Source organism: Esox lucius, chromosome 2 (assembly GCF_011004845.1).
Source record: "Esox lucius isolate fEsoLuc1 chromosome 2, fEsoLuc1.pri, whole genome shotgun sequence".
Classification (NCBI taxonomy): Eukaryota; Metazoa; Chordata; class Actinopteri; order Esociformes; family Esocidae; genus Esox; species Esox lucius.
In genome coordinates this window covers 4,266,815-4,284,652 of record NC_047570.1, presented here as the reverse complement: position 1 = coordinate 4,284,652, position 17,838 = coordinate 4,266,815, and the positions used below count along the sequence as shown (strand labels likewise).

At 41.1% G+C, this 17,838-nt stretch overlaps 2 protein-coding genes across 2 annotated transcripts in view; both read left to right on the top strand.

The window, feature by feature from the left end:
- Positions 1-419: 419 nt before the first annotated feature.
- LOC105025974 (transmembrane protein 138-like) lies at positions 420-8,176 on the top strand. The gene is made up of 5 exons (XM_010897086.5): positions 420-593; positions 4,266-4,929; positions 5,194-5,365; positions 6,271-6,346; positions 7,605-8,176. The coding sequence occupies exons 2-5, from the start codon at positions 4,802-4,804 to the stop codon at positions 7,721-7,723; spliced, it is 495 nt and encodes a 164-aa protein (XP_010895388.3). The 5' UTR covers positions 420-593; positions 4,266-4,801; the 3' UTR covers positions 7,724-8,176.
- A 6,513-nt stretch (positions 8,177-14,689) lies between these two features.
- Positions 14,690-17,838, top strand: part of ddb1 (damage-specific DNA binding protein 1) — a 40,071-nt gene continuing 36,922 nt past the window's right edge. The window contains exons 1-5 of the mRNA XM_010897087.5: positions 14,690-14,855; positions 15,795-15,943; positions 16,024-16,140; positions 16,464-16,685; positions 17,121-17,235. Of these exons, the coding sequence (XP_010895389.1) occupies positions 14,795-14,855; positions 15,795-15,943; positions 16,024-16,140; positions 16,464-16,685; positions 17,121-17,235 (664 nt within the window). The 5' untranslated portion in view covers positions 14,690-14,794. The remainder of the gene's footprint in view (positions 14,856-15,794; positions 15,944-16,023; positions 16,141-16,463; positions 16,686-17,120; positions 17,236-17,838) is intronic.

Genomic DNA, 17,838 nt, shown 5'->3' with positions numbered 1-17,838 from the left:
AAATACATTGCATTTCTCTGGATAAGAGCATTATAGCCTATACAAGACAAACATGTACGTGTTGCCACTAGGTGGAAATGGTGCTCCTATTGAATGAGTTCTAGGTTACCTCTGGTTTCTTTACCGTAATCTTGCATAGGCTATATGCAAACACATCTTCAGCGTTCTTTTGAAATGTAATTACTGAAAAATATTTGCATACAGACCTTCAAATATGAAATAATATCTGAAATCAACGAAGATACACATTCACTAAATATCATAATTCAGATTTCATGTAACAAATTTTAACATATAGGCTACTTGTTCTAAAAGCCACATTATTCCTTTTGCAATACAGAATGATCTGTTAAGTCATTTTTTAAATGCAATTTTTCTGCGTTATAAAAGGATGAAGGATTATTAGTAGTGGTGGAAACGATTCTGCTCTTCTATTGCGGATGTAGCGCGCGATAAAAAACGGTCACCAACAGAAGTGCGTCTGTGCATTTCTGTGTTGTTGATGGTCAGGACTGCGTTCGTAATTTGGAGAGAATGGCGCGATGGGAGACGCCGACTACTAAAATGTAAAACATGTAAAATGGATATTTCAGGTACAAACTTAATTTGTTAATTTGTTTTTATTACAATATTCTGTTATGATATCATATACGCTTTACATTGACATTATTCCTCACCATTTTGTGTAGACAGCTACTTAAGGAGATTAACTGTATTGTGCTAGCAGACGCTTCAGAATGTTTTTGCCAGGGTTTTCAAAGCACGCCAGAAACAGGAAAACAAACATTTACAATGTCTATTTAGGGTACAATTTCAATTTAAGAGTTGTAGCTAGACTACGTACACATAATTTCACTTACAACACAACACTAGTAAACCGTACTAAGCTTGTCTATTTGTCTTATTAAATGTATTTCTTTTTGGCACCCTCATCCACAATCAACAGTTTGGTTGGGTGAATTCAAGTTATTGAATCAAGCTCTCATTCATTTTTTGATCAGAATTGAAATGACATGAAATCAACAAATTACAATATTTATATTTTTTAAATCAAAGTTTGCGGTATACATATTTTATAACATCTATGTTATTCATGGAAACAGTTGATTCTTTTGTGTCATAATAGAAAACTGTGTTTTTAATATTTGCAATCAGACAAAAATATTTGCAGATATCAGCAAATATTTGGAATCTACAGAGATACTTTTGTACTAAATATCATATTTTAGTTTTGATCTAACAGTTTAGAATATACCAGTTACTTGTATTAGCCACACAATATCCCTTTGCAACACTGAATGGTCTTTAAAGTCTGTTTGACTATTTACAGACCAAATCTTCTTGCAATAGAAAAGTATGAAGGAGTTGAAGTAATGCTAGAAACATCCTCTTATGGATAGCGTGGGACACCATTGTCTCCAATAGAGACTGCCAGTAGTCTGTGCATTTCTTACCAGAACTAAAGTAGCTAGATATTAGCAAATAACTTTTCAAGCAGTGGCTTGTGCAGTGGTTGGGTTAGACTTGAACTGAAGTCTGCTGTGTAAAATGGTCCTAATCCCACTCACACCTGATTAGTTGCCAGCCTATAAATATGTCCTTGTCAGGGTCACATGCTTGTTAGGACAGTGTCTCAGACGTCCTTTGCAGCAAGGGAAAGGGCACAGCCGTAGCGATATGTTTGGTCCTGTTTCGTGGATGTGGTGAGGTATAGCTTGAAGCCTTGAGTGACATTTTATGGACATTGGGCTTTGCTGACAGCATAACCCAACGTAATCCTTTTTGCAGCTGGTTTCTTATTACAGCACCATTTTGACTGTTTTGTACTGAATGCAGCCTTCATAATAGTCCAGTGTGGTGATTACTGTTAAACTTGGATTCCACAGCACTGCAGTGTTCATTTCCATTTAGATTAAATATAAAACTACAAAATAAAAAGCAGTATAATGATAATTACTGATAACTACATGACTCAGTAAGACCAATGTTTAATCAATGTTATGTTTCACCTTTTAACAGAAGTGGTCAATTGTTTGTAGGTTAATGGGGACATGGTTATGTGTAGCCTCCTCAACTCTGGAGTATAACAAACCATGTAGGTTAATGGGGACATGGTTATGTGTAGCCTCCTCAACTCTGGAGTATAACAAACCATATGGGTTAATGGGGACATGGTTATGTGTAGCCTCCTCAACTCTGGAGTATAACAAACCATGTAGGTTAATGGGGACATGGTTATGTGTAGCCTCCTCAACCCTGGAGTATAACAAACCATTTAGGTTAATGGGGACATGGTTATGTGTGGCCTCCTCAACTCTGGAGTATAACAAACCATGTAGGTTAATGGGGACATGGTTATGTGTAGCCTCCTCAACTCTGGAGTATAACAAACCATATGGGTTAATGGGGACATGGTTATGTGTGGCCTCCTCAACTCTGGAGTATAACAAACCATGTAGGTTAATGGGGACATGGTTATGTGTAGCCTCCTCAGCTCTGGAGTATAACAAACTATGGTGTATTTACACAGAGAGCCCAATTCTGATGTTTTCTAATGTGAAATGATCTGATGTGATTGGTAAAAAAAAATCAGAATGGGGCAGTCTGTTTAAAGCAGCCAGATATCTTCAGGTCTTGATCAAGACCATAAATTGATTTTTTAAATGGAAGCAACTGGTGTAAGTAATATAGTGGAAAACCCCATCTACCTACACCAGTCCAACCATTCTGTATTATAGGGAAGAGTGCAGGTTTGACACTGAAAACTGTCTCATAAATCTCCCACTTCTAACCCACTCCTCTTTGGGGCACACTTTGTTAAACACTTGAATCCCTGAACTCCAAACTGGTTCAGACGATGACTGGTTATCAATGCTAAGGTGATGACTTTACTGATATGGAATTTACAACAGCAACAATTGGTTACAGCAATGACGTGTTAGGGTAATGACTGGCAGTGAATTTGGTGATGACTACTGGCAGCCATGACTCATGGCATTGACTGGTTAGTGAGTAGGTGAATAGAAGAGTCCCTCAGGTCTTCGAAGCTCTAGTGTCCATAATGGACAGGGCTTTATTGAGCCTTACTGCTGTGAACTTGGCATGATGCAGCATAGCATAGGGTTATCCAGTTGTAATCCTACCCCCTGTCTGGGCACCCAGCTGGTGATGTTGCCATTGTGCCACACTGACGTGTGTTTTCAGGTCTTGTCAGCAAAATGAAACCGGCCAGGGTAATTTTCCAGTTACAGTTACCATATGCAGTGCCTAAACCAACTCTGTCCATAAGTGGTTTTAAATGTTTCATTCAGACCACACTGCAAAAATGTTGCCAATGGAACAAGACAATTTAACTATATTTGAGGAGATATTTGCTTGAAATAAATAAATAATAATCTGACAATGAAACAAGATAAATTACATGATATTCAAGGCATATTTTCTAAAAACAAGCAGTATGATCTAGCTTGTTAAGATTTAGCTTGTTTACATTTTAAGGGTGGAAGGGTGTTTAACCTGAAAATAAGATAAATATACTTGATAAGCCATATATTTTTTGCAGTGCAGTTTAGGGTAATTCATAAAAACAGAATTATAAAGATGCGTATTGGTCCATTTGGTGATACCATACTGGTACATGCAACACATTGGGTACTTTGAGTAATCCTTTGCGTTCTAGCGTGTGTACATGTGCTTGGGCAACAGATTTACAAGCCAGACAGTGAGAGTGAGGAGTAAGAAGGGGATTAGTTCAGACGGGATTTCTCCACTCAGTGAAATTAAAGTGCCACTCCAGTCTCAACAGGCCCTTCTCAACAGGCGGTCCAGGGAAATAATGACATAGCACAACTGAGCTTTTGTTCTCTTGCTCTTCTATTGTTCTGAGGGGAGGTTGTTAATATCATTCCTTTACCCTTCTATTCATTGACGTTTGCAGTTTGCAGACAGAAAAATATATGTTACACTTGACACAAACTATGTTTATACTTTGGATATTGTTAAGAAAAAACCTGGCGTGTCATTTGCCTTCCTGTTCACCCTTGTACATGCCTGTGAAAACATTCTTACGTCTACAATGACCATGTGTAACCTACAATATAAAAAAAACTCCAGGACCAACAAGGCTTGATCCTTCCCAAGGTTTCTACACTATTTCTAAAATAAAGAAGTGGGAAGAAACCTCTTCATGGATCACTTGATAGCTGTTTACATGCTCCTACCGTTTTTTGTTCTCTATTGTTTACTCTGCTTTTTCTCTCATACAGGGTTTGTTGAATATTGCTATGGAATGTTCCAGCCAACAGAAAAATGATGTGTGTTGAAAACATCCTACCCAGCCTATTGGAATCCATTTTTCACATTCATGTGTAGGTGTTGTAACTGTATGTAACACCCAACAATAAATGTTTCCTGTGGGCTGGAATTATTAGTAGGGGCTGAAAAGAAGACCCTCTCCACTTTCAACATGCGGAGAGTTTACTGTGGCATTTCCAGAGAGCTCTCCCAATGTCTCTGGTCCATAACAGGCTGTAAGCAGGCCTTGGAGCATCTCGGTCTGTGGAACTGAACCAACATGGAGGGCTCAGGCTAGTCCCTAGGCCAGGAACCACAAACTGCAGCGGAAACTAGTCAACATATATTGGGCTGAAGCCGACGGCTGGCTGTCTGTGGCTCTGTGTGAACCCCTGTGCGCATCGCTAGTGTGTATGTTCCCCAGTGTGCCTGTGTGTGAGAGCAGTACGACACCTTGGATCCTCCTTGGAGCCGCACACATCCCGGGCCGCCAGCCTTCGGTCCGGAGATGCTCCAAACCAACAACTACTCCCTGGTGCTACTGATCCAGCTGAGCCTGTTGACCTTCGACCTGTTCGTCAACTCCTTCAGTGAGCTGCTGAGGGCTGCGCCTGTTGTCCAGCTGGTGCTCTTCATGTAAGACACAGAAATGACAGGAAATAGATGTGGTGGAATCAAATGTAAATACATTGCTTAGAGGGAAACAGAATAGGTACAGAACAGGGTTAATGCTGTTCGTTTCTTACCAGTGTTTGTTAACGGTGTGTGTGTGTTTGTAAGCATGCATGCACTTATTTTTGTGTTTTTCCTGTGCGCTATTCCTTTTGTAATTTAACCAACAAAAGGGAAGCTGTCTTGTCAAATCCTCTCAATATCCCTCTATGTTTTTGTCTCATTCAGTATCCAGGACATTGCCATCCTGTTTAACCTGATCATCATCCTGCTGATGCTGTTCAACACCTACGTGTTCCAAGTGGGATTGGTGTCCCTGCTTCTGGATCGCTTCAGAACCTTGCTGCTGCTCTCTGCTCTTTACCTGACCTTCAGCATCTCCCTGCACTCCTGGATCATGGTACACTGTGCATGTTTGAGTGTTTTTGTACATTTTTATTAGTTGTCATTCTTTGGTAATAAATGAATGTGCGCATAAGCGAAGCAATGTTCCCTCTAAGATGCACGCTTGCACGGCCGTACACCTCCTCCAGGTCTGTGACATGGAATAAATGCCTGCCGATGCAGATGTATTGCCTCATTTAGTTTGCAGGCTCTCTTATCTGTAAGTGGGTGTGCATATTAGATTAGAGCTCAAATCGGAGTGCAGCTTATTTGTTGATAGTATTCTTTAACCCTGTTTTAGGTTAAGTATAGTCAGTTATAGGGAAGTACGCACAGCAAATTCTTATGTTTGGAATTAGATTCATAAAATAAAACATGTTTTCTCCACTGTAGAAGGGGTGTCTGCGTTGTTGGCTGGGGATAGGAGGGTAGGAAAATGAAAATAAAAGTGGACACAGCCACTGTAAACACATGCTTCAAGTTGCCCAGAATTCTCAGCTCACAACACCAGAAATGTTCTTATTGCCCTAAAGAAATTGGCGTGAAGGTATAGAATCTGGTCACAACCTGGCAAAGAACATTGTACTGTAGAGGAATGGATTTGTCTTACAGCCACCGGGGGATTAAGCCTGAGCTGTGACGTTAAGGAAACTCCCTGAGAGTTAACTATAACTCAGCTTTTCCCATTAATGGATTTATCCTGAGCCACAATTGAGATGAGGTTGTACTTTATTAATCCCCAAAGGAAAATAAAATGTTCATCTAACCTTGTTTGTGAAAAAATTAATTTGTGGGAATGGCACTTTAAGTTGTCTGATGATAATGATAATGAATTGTTACAGTTATTATCAACTAAATATTTGTTATTGTGAATGGGTGCTATTTCTCAAACTGTATTTTGGGTTGTGTCTACTAATACAGAATCTACGCTGGCTAAAATCTAACCGCTATGTGTGGACTGATGGGCTCCAAGTGCTTTTTGTCTTCCAAAGAATAGGTGAGGCTGTTTTTAGTCACACACTCACTGAAAAGCTTTATAGACATGCTCTCCCTTTCACGCAGACACAGTCCTCACAAGTTATTCTGTCTGCTGATATAGTAAGTAGGCACTATGCCAAATTCACGCCTTTATAGCCATTATCATTGACATAAACTCTAAATTGGTTGAGAATGTAATGTTTGTGCTTTTTTATGTACAGGTGCTGGTCATAAAATTAGAATATCATCAAAAAGTTGATTTATATCTGTAATTCCATTCAAAAAGTGAAACTTGTCTATTATATTCATTCATTACACACAGACTGATATATTTAAAATATTTATTTATTTTAATTGTGATGATTATAACTGACAACTAATGAAAATCCCAAATTCAGTATCTCAGAAAATTTGAATTTTTGTTATGAGAGCCCAGGTTGCTCTGATAGTGGCATTCAGCTCTTCTGCATTGTTGGCTCTGGTGTATCGCATCTTCCTCTTCACAATACCCCATATACACTATAGAAAATACCCAATTTCCTATAGTGTTAAGGTCAGGTGAGTTTGCTGGCCAATGAAGAACCATGGTCCTTAAACCAGGTATTGGTAGCTTTGGCACTGTGTGAAAATGAAATCTGCATCTCCATGAAGTTGGTCAGCAGCAGGAAGCATGAAGTGCTCTAAAACCTCTTGGTAGACGGATGCGTTGACCTTGGACCTCAGAAAACACAGTGGACCAACACCAGCAGATGACATGGCACCCCAAACCATCACTGACTGTGGAAACTTTACACTGGATTCTGTGCCTCTCCTCTCTTCCTCCAGACTCTGGGACCTTGATTTCCAAAGGAAATGCAAAATGTACTTTCATCAGAGAACATAACTTTGACCACTCAGCAGCAGTCCAGTCCTTTTTGTCTTTAGCCCAGGCGAGACACTTCTGACGCTGTGTCTTGTTCAAGAGTGGCTTGACACAAGGAATGCGACAGCTGAAACCCATGCAAACGTCTGTGCGTGGTGGTTCTTGAAGCACTGACTCCAGCTGCAGTCCACTCTTTGTGAATCTCCCCCACATTTTTGAATTTGGGGTTTTCATTAGTTGTCAGTTATAATCATCAAAATTAAAAGAAATAAACACTTGAAATATATCAGTCTGTGTTTTTTTGAATGGAATTACTGATATAAATCAACTTTTTGATGATATTCTCATTTTATGACCAGCACATGTATTTTCTGTTGCAAAAGTAAATGACTTATTGCTGTGTATTTGTGTGCAGCATCTGTATTATACTACTACTTCTACAAGCGTACTAGTGAGTACTTAGGTGACCCGCGGCTCTATGAAGATTCCCCTTGGCTCAGAGATGCCTTTGCCAATGCCAGGGCTCGCCAGTGAGCACAGACCAGTGTGGACATGAAACAGGGATGGACAGATCCAAAATGGACCCCTCCCCTTCCCTCAGACATGAGGAGTACATGTTAAAAGTAAAGCAAGAATGGATGAAGTATGCAATCTTGTTCTCAAGAGCATTACCTGAGGAAAGACAGGGAAACTCGAGGATAACAATGGAGATCTTGCTTGAAATACAGAAAGGAAATTTATAAGAGGTGCCTGACCTACTGTTAAATGCAAACAAGTTTGGCCCCTTTGTGAACAGATAGAATGTTACAGTAAATGTGACTGTGATGGCCATTCTTTATTTATATTTTTTTACTCAGTTATGAAACCCTGCAAAGGTTTTTTTTCTGTGTCATGTAGCTACCAATTTATTATGTTTATGCTTTTTATGTTGGATGATTTGTGTATGCCAGATTTTATAAATCTAATAAAGAAAAACAATTAGGTTTATTTGTTGATAATGCTTACTTTTTCATGCTTTTTGTACAAATGTATTAAACAAAACCCAGACAGGTGCATCAGTGTTTATTGCTGTGATAACTATTCCTTTAGAGTAAATGCTGTACTTGAGTTTTAATCCTCACATTGATGATTTGGGATGCCGCTTAAAGTGTAAATAAAAACAGAATGCAATGATGTGCATTTTAACTCTGTATTCAATAGAAAATTGTACAAAGACAACATATCAAATGTTGAAACTGAAAAATATTGTTTCTTGAAAAACACAATTTGATGCCAGCAACAAGTTTAAAAAGAGTTGAGACAGGCAAAAAAGGACTTGCTAAAAAACTAAACCTGCTATCACACAACTAATTAGGTCAATTGGCAATAGATCAGTAACATGATTGAGTATTAAAATATCATTCCAGAGAGGATGGGTCTGTCCGAAGTGAGGATCGCGTTGGGGTTCACCACACTGTGAAAGACTGAGCAGGCAAATAGTGCAACAATTTAAGAATAACGTTTCTCACCATAACATTTCAGGGAGTTTGGGGGTCTCATCATCTACAGTACATAGTATAATGAAAATATACAGATTCTCTGTATTTTGGAGAAAAAAAATTTGAAACATTTTGCTGGCATCAAATTACAAATGGGCATATATTTTTCCAAAAACAATAACATTTCTCGGTTTTCACATTTGATAAGTTGTCTTTGCACTATATAATTAAATAAATGTAGGGATAAATAATTTGCACATCATTGCATTCTGTTTTTATTTGCTCTTTATATGGCATCCCACATTTATGGAAAAGGCTTTGTACTGTATACAGTGGGGAGAACAAGTATTTGATAACCTGCCGATTTCGCAGGTTTTCCCGCTTACAAAGCATGTAGAAGTCTGTCATTTTTATCATAGGTGCTCTTCAACTGTGAGTGACGGAATCTAAAACAAAAATCACATTGTATGATTTTTTTAGTAATTAATTAGAATTTTATTGCATGACATAAGTATTTGATTCCTCAGAAAAGCAGAACTCAATATTTGGTACAGAAACCTTTGTTCGCAATTGCAGAGATCATACGTTTCCTGGAGTTCTTGACCAGGTTTGCACACATTGCAGCAGGGATTTTGGCCCACTCCTCCATACAGACCTTCTCCAGATCCTTCAGATTTCGGGGCTGTCGCTGGGCAATACGGACTTTCAGCTCCCTCCAAAGATTTTCTATTAGGTTCAGGTCTGGAGACTGGATAGGCCACTCCAGGACCTTGAGATTCTTCTTACGGAGCCACTCCTTAGTTGCCCTGGCTGTGTGTTTTGGGTCGTTGTTATGCTGGAAGACCCAGCCATGACCCATCTTCAATGCTCTTACTGAGGGAAGGAGGTTGTTGGCCAAGATCTCGCGATACATGGCCCCATCCGTCCTCCCCTCAATACGATGCAGTCATCCTGTCCCCTTTGCAGAAAAGCATCCTCAAAGAATGATGGTTCCACCTCCATGCTTCACGGTTGGGATGGTGTTCTTGGGGTTGTACTCATCCTTCTTCCTCCAAAACAAGGCGAGTGGAGTTTAGACCAAAAAGCTTAATTTTTGTCTCATCAGACCACATGATCCATTCCTCCTCTGGATCATCCAGATGGTCATTGGCAAACTTCAGACAGGCCTGGACATGGGCTGGCTTGAGCAGTGGGACCTTGCGTGCGCTGCAGGATTTTAATCCATGATGGTGTAGTGTGTTACTAATGGTTTTCTTTGAGACTGTGGTCCCAGCTCTCTTCAGGTCATTGACCAGGTCCTGCCGTGTAGTTCTGGGCTGATCCCTCACCTTCCTCATGATCACTGATGCCCCACAAGGTGAGAGCTTGCATGGAGCCCCAGACCGAGGGAGATTGACCGTCATCTTGAACTTCTTCCATTTTCTAATAATTGTGCCAACAGTTGTTGCCTTCTCACCAAGCTGCTTGCCTATTGTCCTGTAGCCCATTCCAGCCTTGTACAGGTCTACAATTTTATCCCTGATGTCCTGACACAGGTCTCAGGTCTCAGGTCTCAGGTCTCAGGTCTTGGCCATTGTGGAGAGGTTGGCGTCTGTTTGATTGAGTGTGTGGACAGGTGTCTTTTATACAGGTAATGAGTTCAAACAGGCCTCAAGTGGAGGAGTTTAAGTATCTAGGGGTCTTGTTCACGAGTGAGGGAAGGATGGAACGGGAGATTGACAGACGGATCGGTGCAGCTTCTGCAGTAATGCGGTCGATGTATCGGTCTGTCGTGGTGAAGAAAGAGCTGAGCCGCAAGGCGAAGCTCTCGATTTACCGGTCAATCTACGTTCCTACTCTCACCTATGGTCATGAGCTTTGGGTCATGACCGAAAGGACAAGATCCCGGATACAGGCGGCCGAAATGAGCTTTCTCCGCAGGGTGGCTGGGCGTTCCCTTAGAGATAGGGTGAGAAGCTCGGTCACCCGGGAGGAGCTCGGAGTAGAGCCGCTGCTCCTCCACATCGAGAGGGGTCAGCTGAGGTGGCTTGGGCATCTGTTTTGGATGCCTCCGGAACGCCTTCCAGGAAAGGTGTTCCGGTCCCGTCCCACCGGGAGGAGACCCCGGGGAAGACCTAGGACACGCTGGAGGGACTATGTCTCCCGGCTGGCCTGGGAACGCCTCGGTGTCCCCCCGGAAGAGCTGCAGGAAGTGTCTGGGGAGAGGGAAGTCTGGGCATCCCTGCTTAGACTGCTGCCCCCGCGACCCGGCCCCGGATGAAGCGGAAGAAGATGATGATGAGTTCAAACAGGTGCAGTTAATACAGGTAATGAGTGGAGAAAGAAAAACAGATCAGGTCAGAACAAAACAGGTCTGTGAGAGCCAGAATTCTTACTGGTTGGTAGGTGATCATATACTTATGTCATGCAATTAAATGCAAATTAATTATTTAAAAATCATACAATATGATTTTCTGGATTTTTGTTTTGATTCTGTCTCTCACAGTTGAAGTGTACCTATGATAAATATTACAGACCTCTACATGCTTTGTACGTAGGAAAACCTGCAAAATTGGCAGTGTATCAAATACTTGTTCTACCCAGTATATGGATTTTTATTTAAATAGACAGTAAACCAGTCACAGGCAAAACCTTAAAGCCAATTTTGTGAACCAAATTCTCAGTATGCTCCCGGATAATTACTTCAAAACACACACAAACACACATATATAGTCAAAAGTTTGGACACATACTAATTCAAGGGAATTTAATTATACTATTTTCCAAGTAGCATTAAAGTGAAGACATAGTACAAAAATATAATGTAATCATGTAGTAACCAACAAACAAAAATGAATTTATATTTCAAGCCTCCCTTTATCTTGATGATAACTTTGCCCACTTTTGGCATTATTTCAACCAGCTTCATGAGATCATCACCATGAATGGTTTTTCAACATTCTTGAAGGAGTTCCTTCATTTTGAGCAATTGTGGCTGCTTTTCCTTTACTCTGAGCTTCAACTCCTCCCAAACCATCTCAACTGAGTTGAGGTGAGGACTGTGGAAGCCAGGTCATCTGATTCAACACCATTACTCGTCATCACTCACCTCAAATAGCCCTTACATAGCCTGGAGGTGTGTTTTGGATCCTGTTGAAAAACAAATGATAGTCCCACTAAGCGTAAACCAGATGGGATTGTGTATTTCTGCAGAATGCTGTGGTAGCTATGCTGATTGAGTGTGCCTTCCAAATGTAGATAAATCACAGTGTCATCAGCAAAGGATCCCCCACGCCATTACACATCCTCCATAATTCACAGCAGGAACCATACATACCGAGCTCAACGCGTTCACCCATTGCATCTCAGAAACACAGTGGATTGAACAAGTACAGATTTCCACCAGTCTAGTGGCCATTTCTCGTGTTTCTTGGCCAAAGCAAGGCTCTTATTAGTATTTTCTTTCAGTACTGGTTTATTTGCAGCAATTCAACCATAAAGGCCAGATTCACGCAGTCCTCTCTGAATAGTTGATGTTTAGATGTGTTTGTTACTTGATTGGCAGTTAATCGCCGATTTCTTAGGTAGGTACAGTAACTCTAAGTTATTCTCTGCAGCAGAGGTAACTCTGGGTCTTCCTTTCTTGTGGTGGTCCTCATGAGAGTTTCATCATAGCTTTTGATGGTTTTGTGACTGCATTTGAAAACACTTTCAAAGTGCTTGACATTTTTCCAAATTACTGACCTTCATGTATTACAGTAATGATGGACTGTCATTTCTCTTTCCTTATTTGAGCTGTTCTTGACATAATATGGACTACTACAGTACAGACAAAATGATGGGTGTCTGTATACCAACCCTACCTTCTCACCCTCTGTGTACCCACCCACAAATGAAGAAGGAAAAATGTAAAAAATTATTTAACAAGGCACACCTGTTAACTGAAATGCATTCCAGGTGACTACCACATAAGGCTTGTTGAGAGAATGCAAGGAGTGCAAAGCTTTCATCAAGGCAAAGGGTGGCTTCTTTGAAGACTTTACAATATGAAATCTCTTTAACACTGTTTTGGGTGCTGCATGATTCCATGTGTTATTTCATAGTTTGATGTCTTCACTATTATATATAAATTTAAACTTACGAATTACCATTGAATAAGGAGGTTTATGGAAAATTGGACTGGTACTGTGTATACTGCTGGCAACTAAAGTGAGTATACCCCTAAGTGAAAATGTCCAAATTGGGCCCAATTAGCCATTTTCCCTCCCCGGTGTTATGTGACTCGTAAGCCATACAAGGTCTCAGGTGTGAATGGGGAGCAGGTGTGTTAAATTGGTGTTATCGCTCTCACACTCCCTCATACTGGTCAATGGAACTTCAAGATGGCACCTCATGGCAAAGAATTCTCTAAGGGGCTGAAAAAAAGAATTGTTGCTCTACATAAAGATGGCCTGAGCTATAAGAAGATTGCCAAGACCCTGAAACTGAGCTGCAGCACTGTGGTCAATACCATACAGTGGTTTAACAGGACAGGTTCCACTCAGGACAGGCCTCGCCATGGTCGACCTAAGAAGTTGAGTGCACATGCTCAGCGTCATATCCAGAGGTTGTTTTTGGGAAATAGACGTATGAGTGCTGCCAGCATTGCTGCAGAGGTTGAAGCGGTGGGGGGGTGAGCCTGTCAGTGCTCAGACCATACACCGCACACTGCATCAAATTGGTCTGCATGGCTGTCGTCCAAGAAGGAAGACTCTTCTAAAGATGATGCACATGAAAGCCCGCAAACAGTTTGCTGAAGTCAAGCAGACCCATGACATGGATTACTGGGACCATGTCCTGTTGTCTGATGAGACCGAGATAAACTTATTTGGTTCCGATGGTGTGGTGGCAACCAGGTGAGGAGTACAAAGACAAGTGTGTCTTGCCTACAGTCAAGCATGTTGGTCGGAGTTTCATGGTCTGGGGCTGCATGAGTGCTGATGGTACTGGGGAGCTACAGTTCATTGAGGGAACCATGAATGCCAACATGTACTGTGACGGACTGAAGCAGAGCATGATCCCCTCCCTTCGGTGACTGGGGCGCAGGGCAGTATTCCAAAACGATAACGACCCCAAACACACCTCCAAGATGACCACTGCCTTGCTAAAGAAGCAAGGGGTAAAGGTGATGGACTGGCCAAGCATGTCTCCAGACCTAAACCCTATTGAGCATCTGTGGAGCATCCTCAAACGGAAGGTGGAGGAGCGCAAGGTACCTGTGAACTCCATGAGGGTTAATGCAGTGCTGTAAAGAAATGGTGGCCACACAAAATATTGACACTTTGGGCCCAATTTGAACAATTTCACATAGGGGTGTACTCACTTTTGTTGCCAGTGGTTTAGACATGAATGGCTGTGTGTTGTGTTATTTTGAGGGGACAGCAAATTTACACTGTTTTTTACACAAGCTGTACACGCACTACTTTATATTTTAGCAAAGTGTAATTTCTTCAGTGTTGTCACATGAAAAGAAATAATCAAATATTTGCAAAAATGTGAGGGGTGTACTCACTTCTGTGAGATACTGTGTGTGTGTATATATATATATTCAAATGAAACAGGATATGTCACAGAAAATGTATTGTCATATCTCCTAACCTACCTCATAAATGTGCTCTACAGTGAGTACACACAAATACATGTCTCTCTCCTAGCCACAGACACAGCTCTAATCTTATCCCTGGGATTAATCCCAGATTGAGTTCTTAGCCTACAGTGCCCAGCCCAATGTTTTTGACCGCAGTGACATCATCATTGGTTCTTCATAAAGGGGCCAGTCTCAAATTACCCTACTCAAGCTAGTGTGCACCTAAATGCACACACACAGTACCATCATATTTTAGGATTGATTAAAATATCTATAGACATGCTTATTTGTCACCTGGCTGTCTGATAATGAAACATGCACTTTCAACCGCAGCATAGACTTGCACCCACGACGACAATTATTATTTCAAGCCACATGGGGCGCTGTGAAAGAAAAACATGGTAAAGTGTTTTCACCAATCTACTTCCTCTTGTCTTTCTCATTTTGGTATCAATGGTTTCACCAACATTAGCGAATAACTGAAACAATTTTGGAGGTGTTCCTATTCTTTCTTTGAACGCCATGTCTTATAATTACGTGGTAACAGCGCAGAAACCGACGGCAGTCAATGCCTGCATCACCGGTAAATCTGTTATTGTTTCGTGTTTGTTCATGCAGCGATAAAGCCGCAGACCAACATGTCGTACCTCATCCACTAGCTAGCATGTCAAGCTCCCGCGCGATAACCCAAGCTGCAGGCACTTGCAGGCCTCAATATTGATATTGTTTTGCTAAATGGAAACAAGTCTATCAAGTGTTTTTAAAAGGGCTCGTTGCATTTTTAATAACCTTGTCATATACATGTATTTTCCCTCGAGTGGATATCGGGTAATGTCAGTGAAGTTATCACTAATTGGAACGTGTCAGCGTGATTCTGCGCAGGATGTTTTGAAGCTATTTTAATGCTAACTAGCTAAAACGTGTTAGTTGTCTGTTAATGTCAATTTGATATACATTTAACCGGGTTGACAGGAGTTTCAGACACGGTCTATGGTGTATGCTAGCTAACTATTTATTTCAGTGTTGCTTAATTACCCACAATGCGGGGGTCCATGTCGGAATAGCTAGCATTTTATATACTAAAAGGTTACACATTACTGATACGTTAGAGTTTTTTTAGATTTATGTCTGATTGAGGTAGCACAATTTACTTGCTATCTTTAATTACCGGATCATTATTGGGAATGGCTACAGTACAGTACTGTGGCCAGTTTTATAAATAGATTTTAGTTTTCCCTACGGTTGGGATAAGTAAGCCTGAGTTAATTAACCAAAATCTAAATTAATAAGAAGGAAACTCATTCTAATGGAGTTGTTTCAATCCTTGGTCCCTATTCAGTGTGTTAAAAGGGAGTGCTAGCAATTAAACTATGGCAGTGGTATTTTGCAACAGCAGTTAGTTAATTTAAAAACAAATACTTTTTTCTTTTTTTAAAGCAGAGCTACGATTGGGAGCATATTTTTCAACTATGCATATCCTTGTAATAAGTAGTCAGACTGATCAGAGCTTTCACTTCTACAGGCCACTTTACGTCTGCTGAAGACCTGAATCTGCTCATAGCCAAAAACACACGCCTGGAGATCTATGTGGTCACAGCAGAAGGGCTCCGGCCCGTCAAAGAGGTGGGCATGTACGGAAAGATCTCTGTTATGGAGCTCTTCAGGCCAAAGGTGAGTCTACTACTATGTGAAGCAAATCGTATATGGGTGTTTCTATTGTTTTGACATTCATATTGTTTCTCTTGACGTAGGGTGAAAGCAAGGATCTTCTGTTCATTCTCACAGCCAAGTACAATGCTTGCATCTTAGAATACAAACAGAATGGGGAGAGCATTGATATTATCACCCGGGCCCATGGCAACGTTCAGGTAGGTAAAAGAAATAAGAGCATAAGGAGGGGAAAAAACAGATAAAACAAGGGAATGGAAAACATGTGCAAGAAGTACTGATTTATTATAACAATGGTTAGGCTGATCTACCCCTTTGGAAATTATATATGAAATATACACACTGCCTGTGACTTTCAGCTGTTGCTGGATATCAAAGCAAACATGTCGCAAAACTAAAACAGTAAGATTTTGATCTCTGAATCAATAAGTTGCTATGGCTGACATTCATTTTAGTTTTGGTGCTGTTTGTAGCTCTGTGCTCTGAAACTCAATTTGAATAATTTTTTACTGGCTGTTCTTAGGACCGCATCGGCCGTCCCTCAGAGACCGGCATCATCGGCATTGTGGACCCCGAGTGTCGTATGATTGGCCTGCGGCTCTATGACGGCCTGTTCAAGGTAATCCCCCTTGACCGAGACAACCGCGAACTCAAGGCTTTCAACATCCGGCTGGAGGAGCTGCAGGTCATCGATGTCCAATTCTTGTATGGCTGCCAGGCGCCCACCGTCTGCTTCATCTACCAGGTAAGGATTTTGTGGGGTATCGAACAGTTGGAGTTTGGGGATTTTTGCATGTCTGTGGATGGTTGAGTAGTAGTGGAGCTTTATGTAACGTCATGCTAGGTGAGGGTATGTTGCAGAGTAAGTGTTCCAGGATTGCAAGTGGCTGCCTCTTTTGTACAGAATGGGGAGAGCATTGATATTATCACCTGGGCCCATGGCAACGTTCAAGGTAGATTTGAATCCAGCCTTTGGCTCTTTGAGCAAAGATTCTATTCTGGCTTCTCCCACTGTTTCTGCCCAATAATAATGCCGGCGGAATAGTTATTTTTTATTTCCAGTGTGTGAATGAGTCTGTATTTCTCAGCATCCAGTGAGAGCTAGATTTAATTGTTTTGCAGTACTTCTGTGTGTGTCTGATTGCGACGGTCTGGTTATCCATGTGTCTTTGTGCTGTAGGACCCTCAAGGGCGACATGTGAAGACTTATGAGGTGTCACTGAGGGAGAAGGAGTTTAACAAAGGGCCATGGAAACAGGAGAATGTGGAGGCTGAGGCCTCCATGGTCATCCCAGGTGAGAATGTCCAGGCATGGCTGGACGATAAGCACAGTCGCCTGTATGGGATAGTATAATAATTGTAGACAGATTAATATAATACATTAAAATGGCCACAGGCTTTAAAAGAAGAAAATTCTCCCAAAAACACAGCTTACATGGACACATATCTGAAATCAGGCTACCCAATATGGCTTTGATAAATGTTGTTCAGCAGCAGCGACCAGGATATTTTGAGGAAGCCGTTTTCATTCTTATTTGGGAAAATTGGACTTATCCTTTCTGATGCACCGATCTCATGTCCCCCATACTGATGAGAGGCTTGCTCACCTGGTGCAGTCGCACGTGTGCATCAAATACACAGCTGGAATGCCAACTGCAGTGTTTACATATCTTAATAAATAATACATATCCTAATAATTAATTTAGAAAAACAGTTTATTTATGAGTGCTTACATTCGTTTTGAACAGAGCAGGCCGTTTATGTGACTATTGCCACTCTCAGCCTTCCTCCATAATCCGCTTAATATCAGCTCATTAGTGTGCATGTAAACACGCCGACCAACAGCTCGGGTCCAAGCCTCACATGATTTACTGTTCAAAAGTCTCCAAAACCATAGC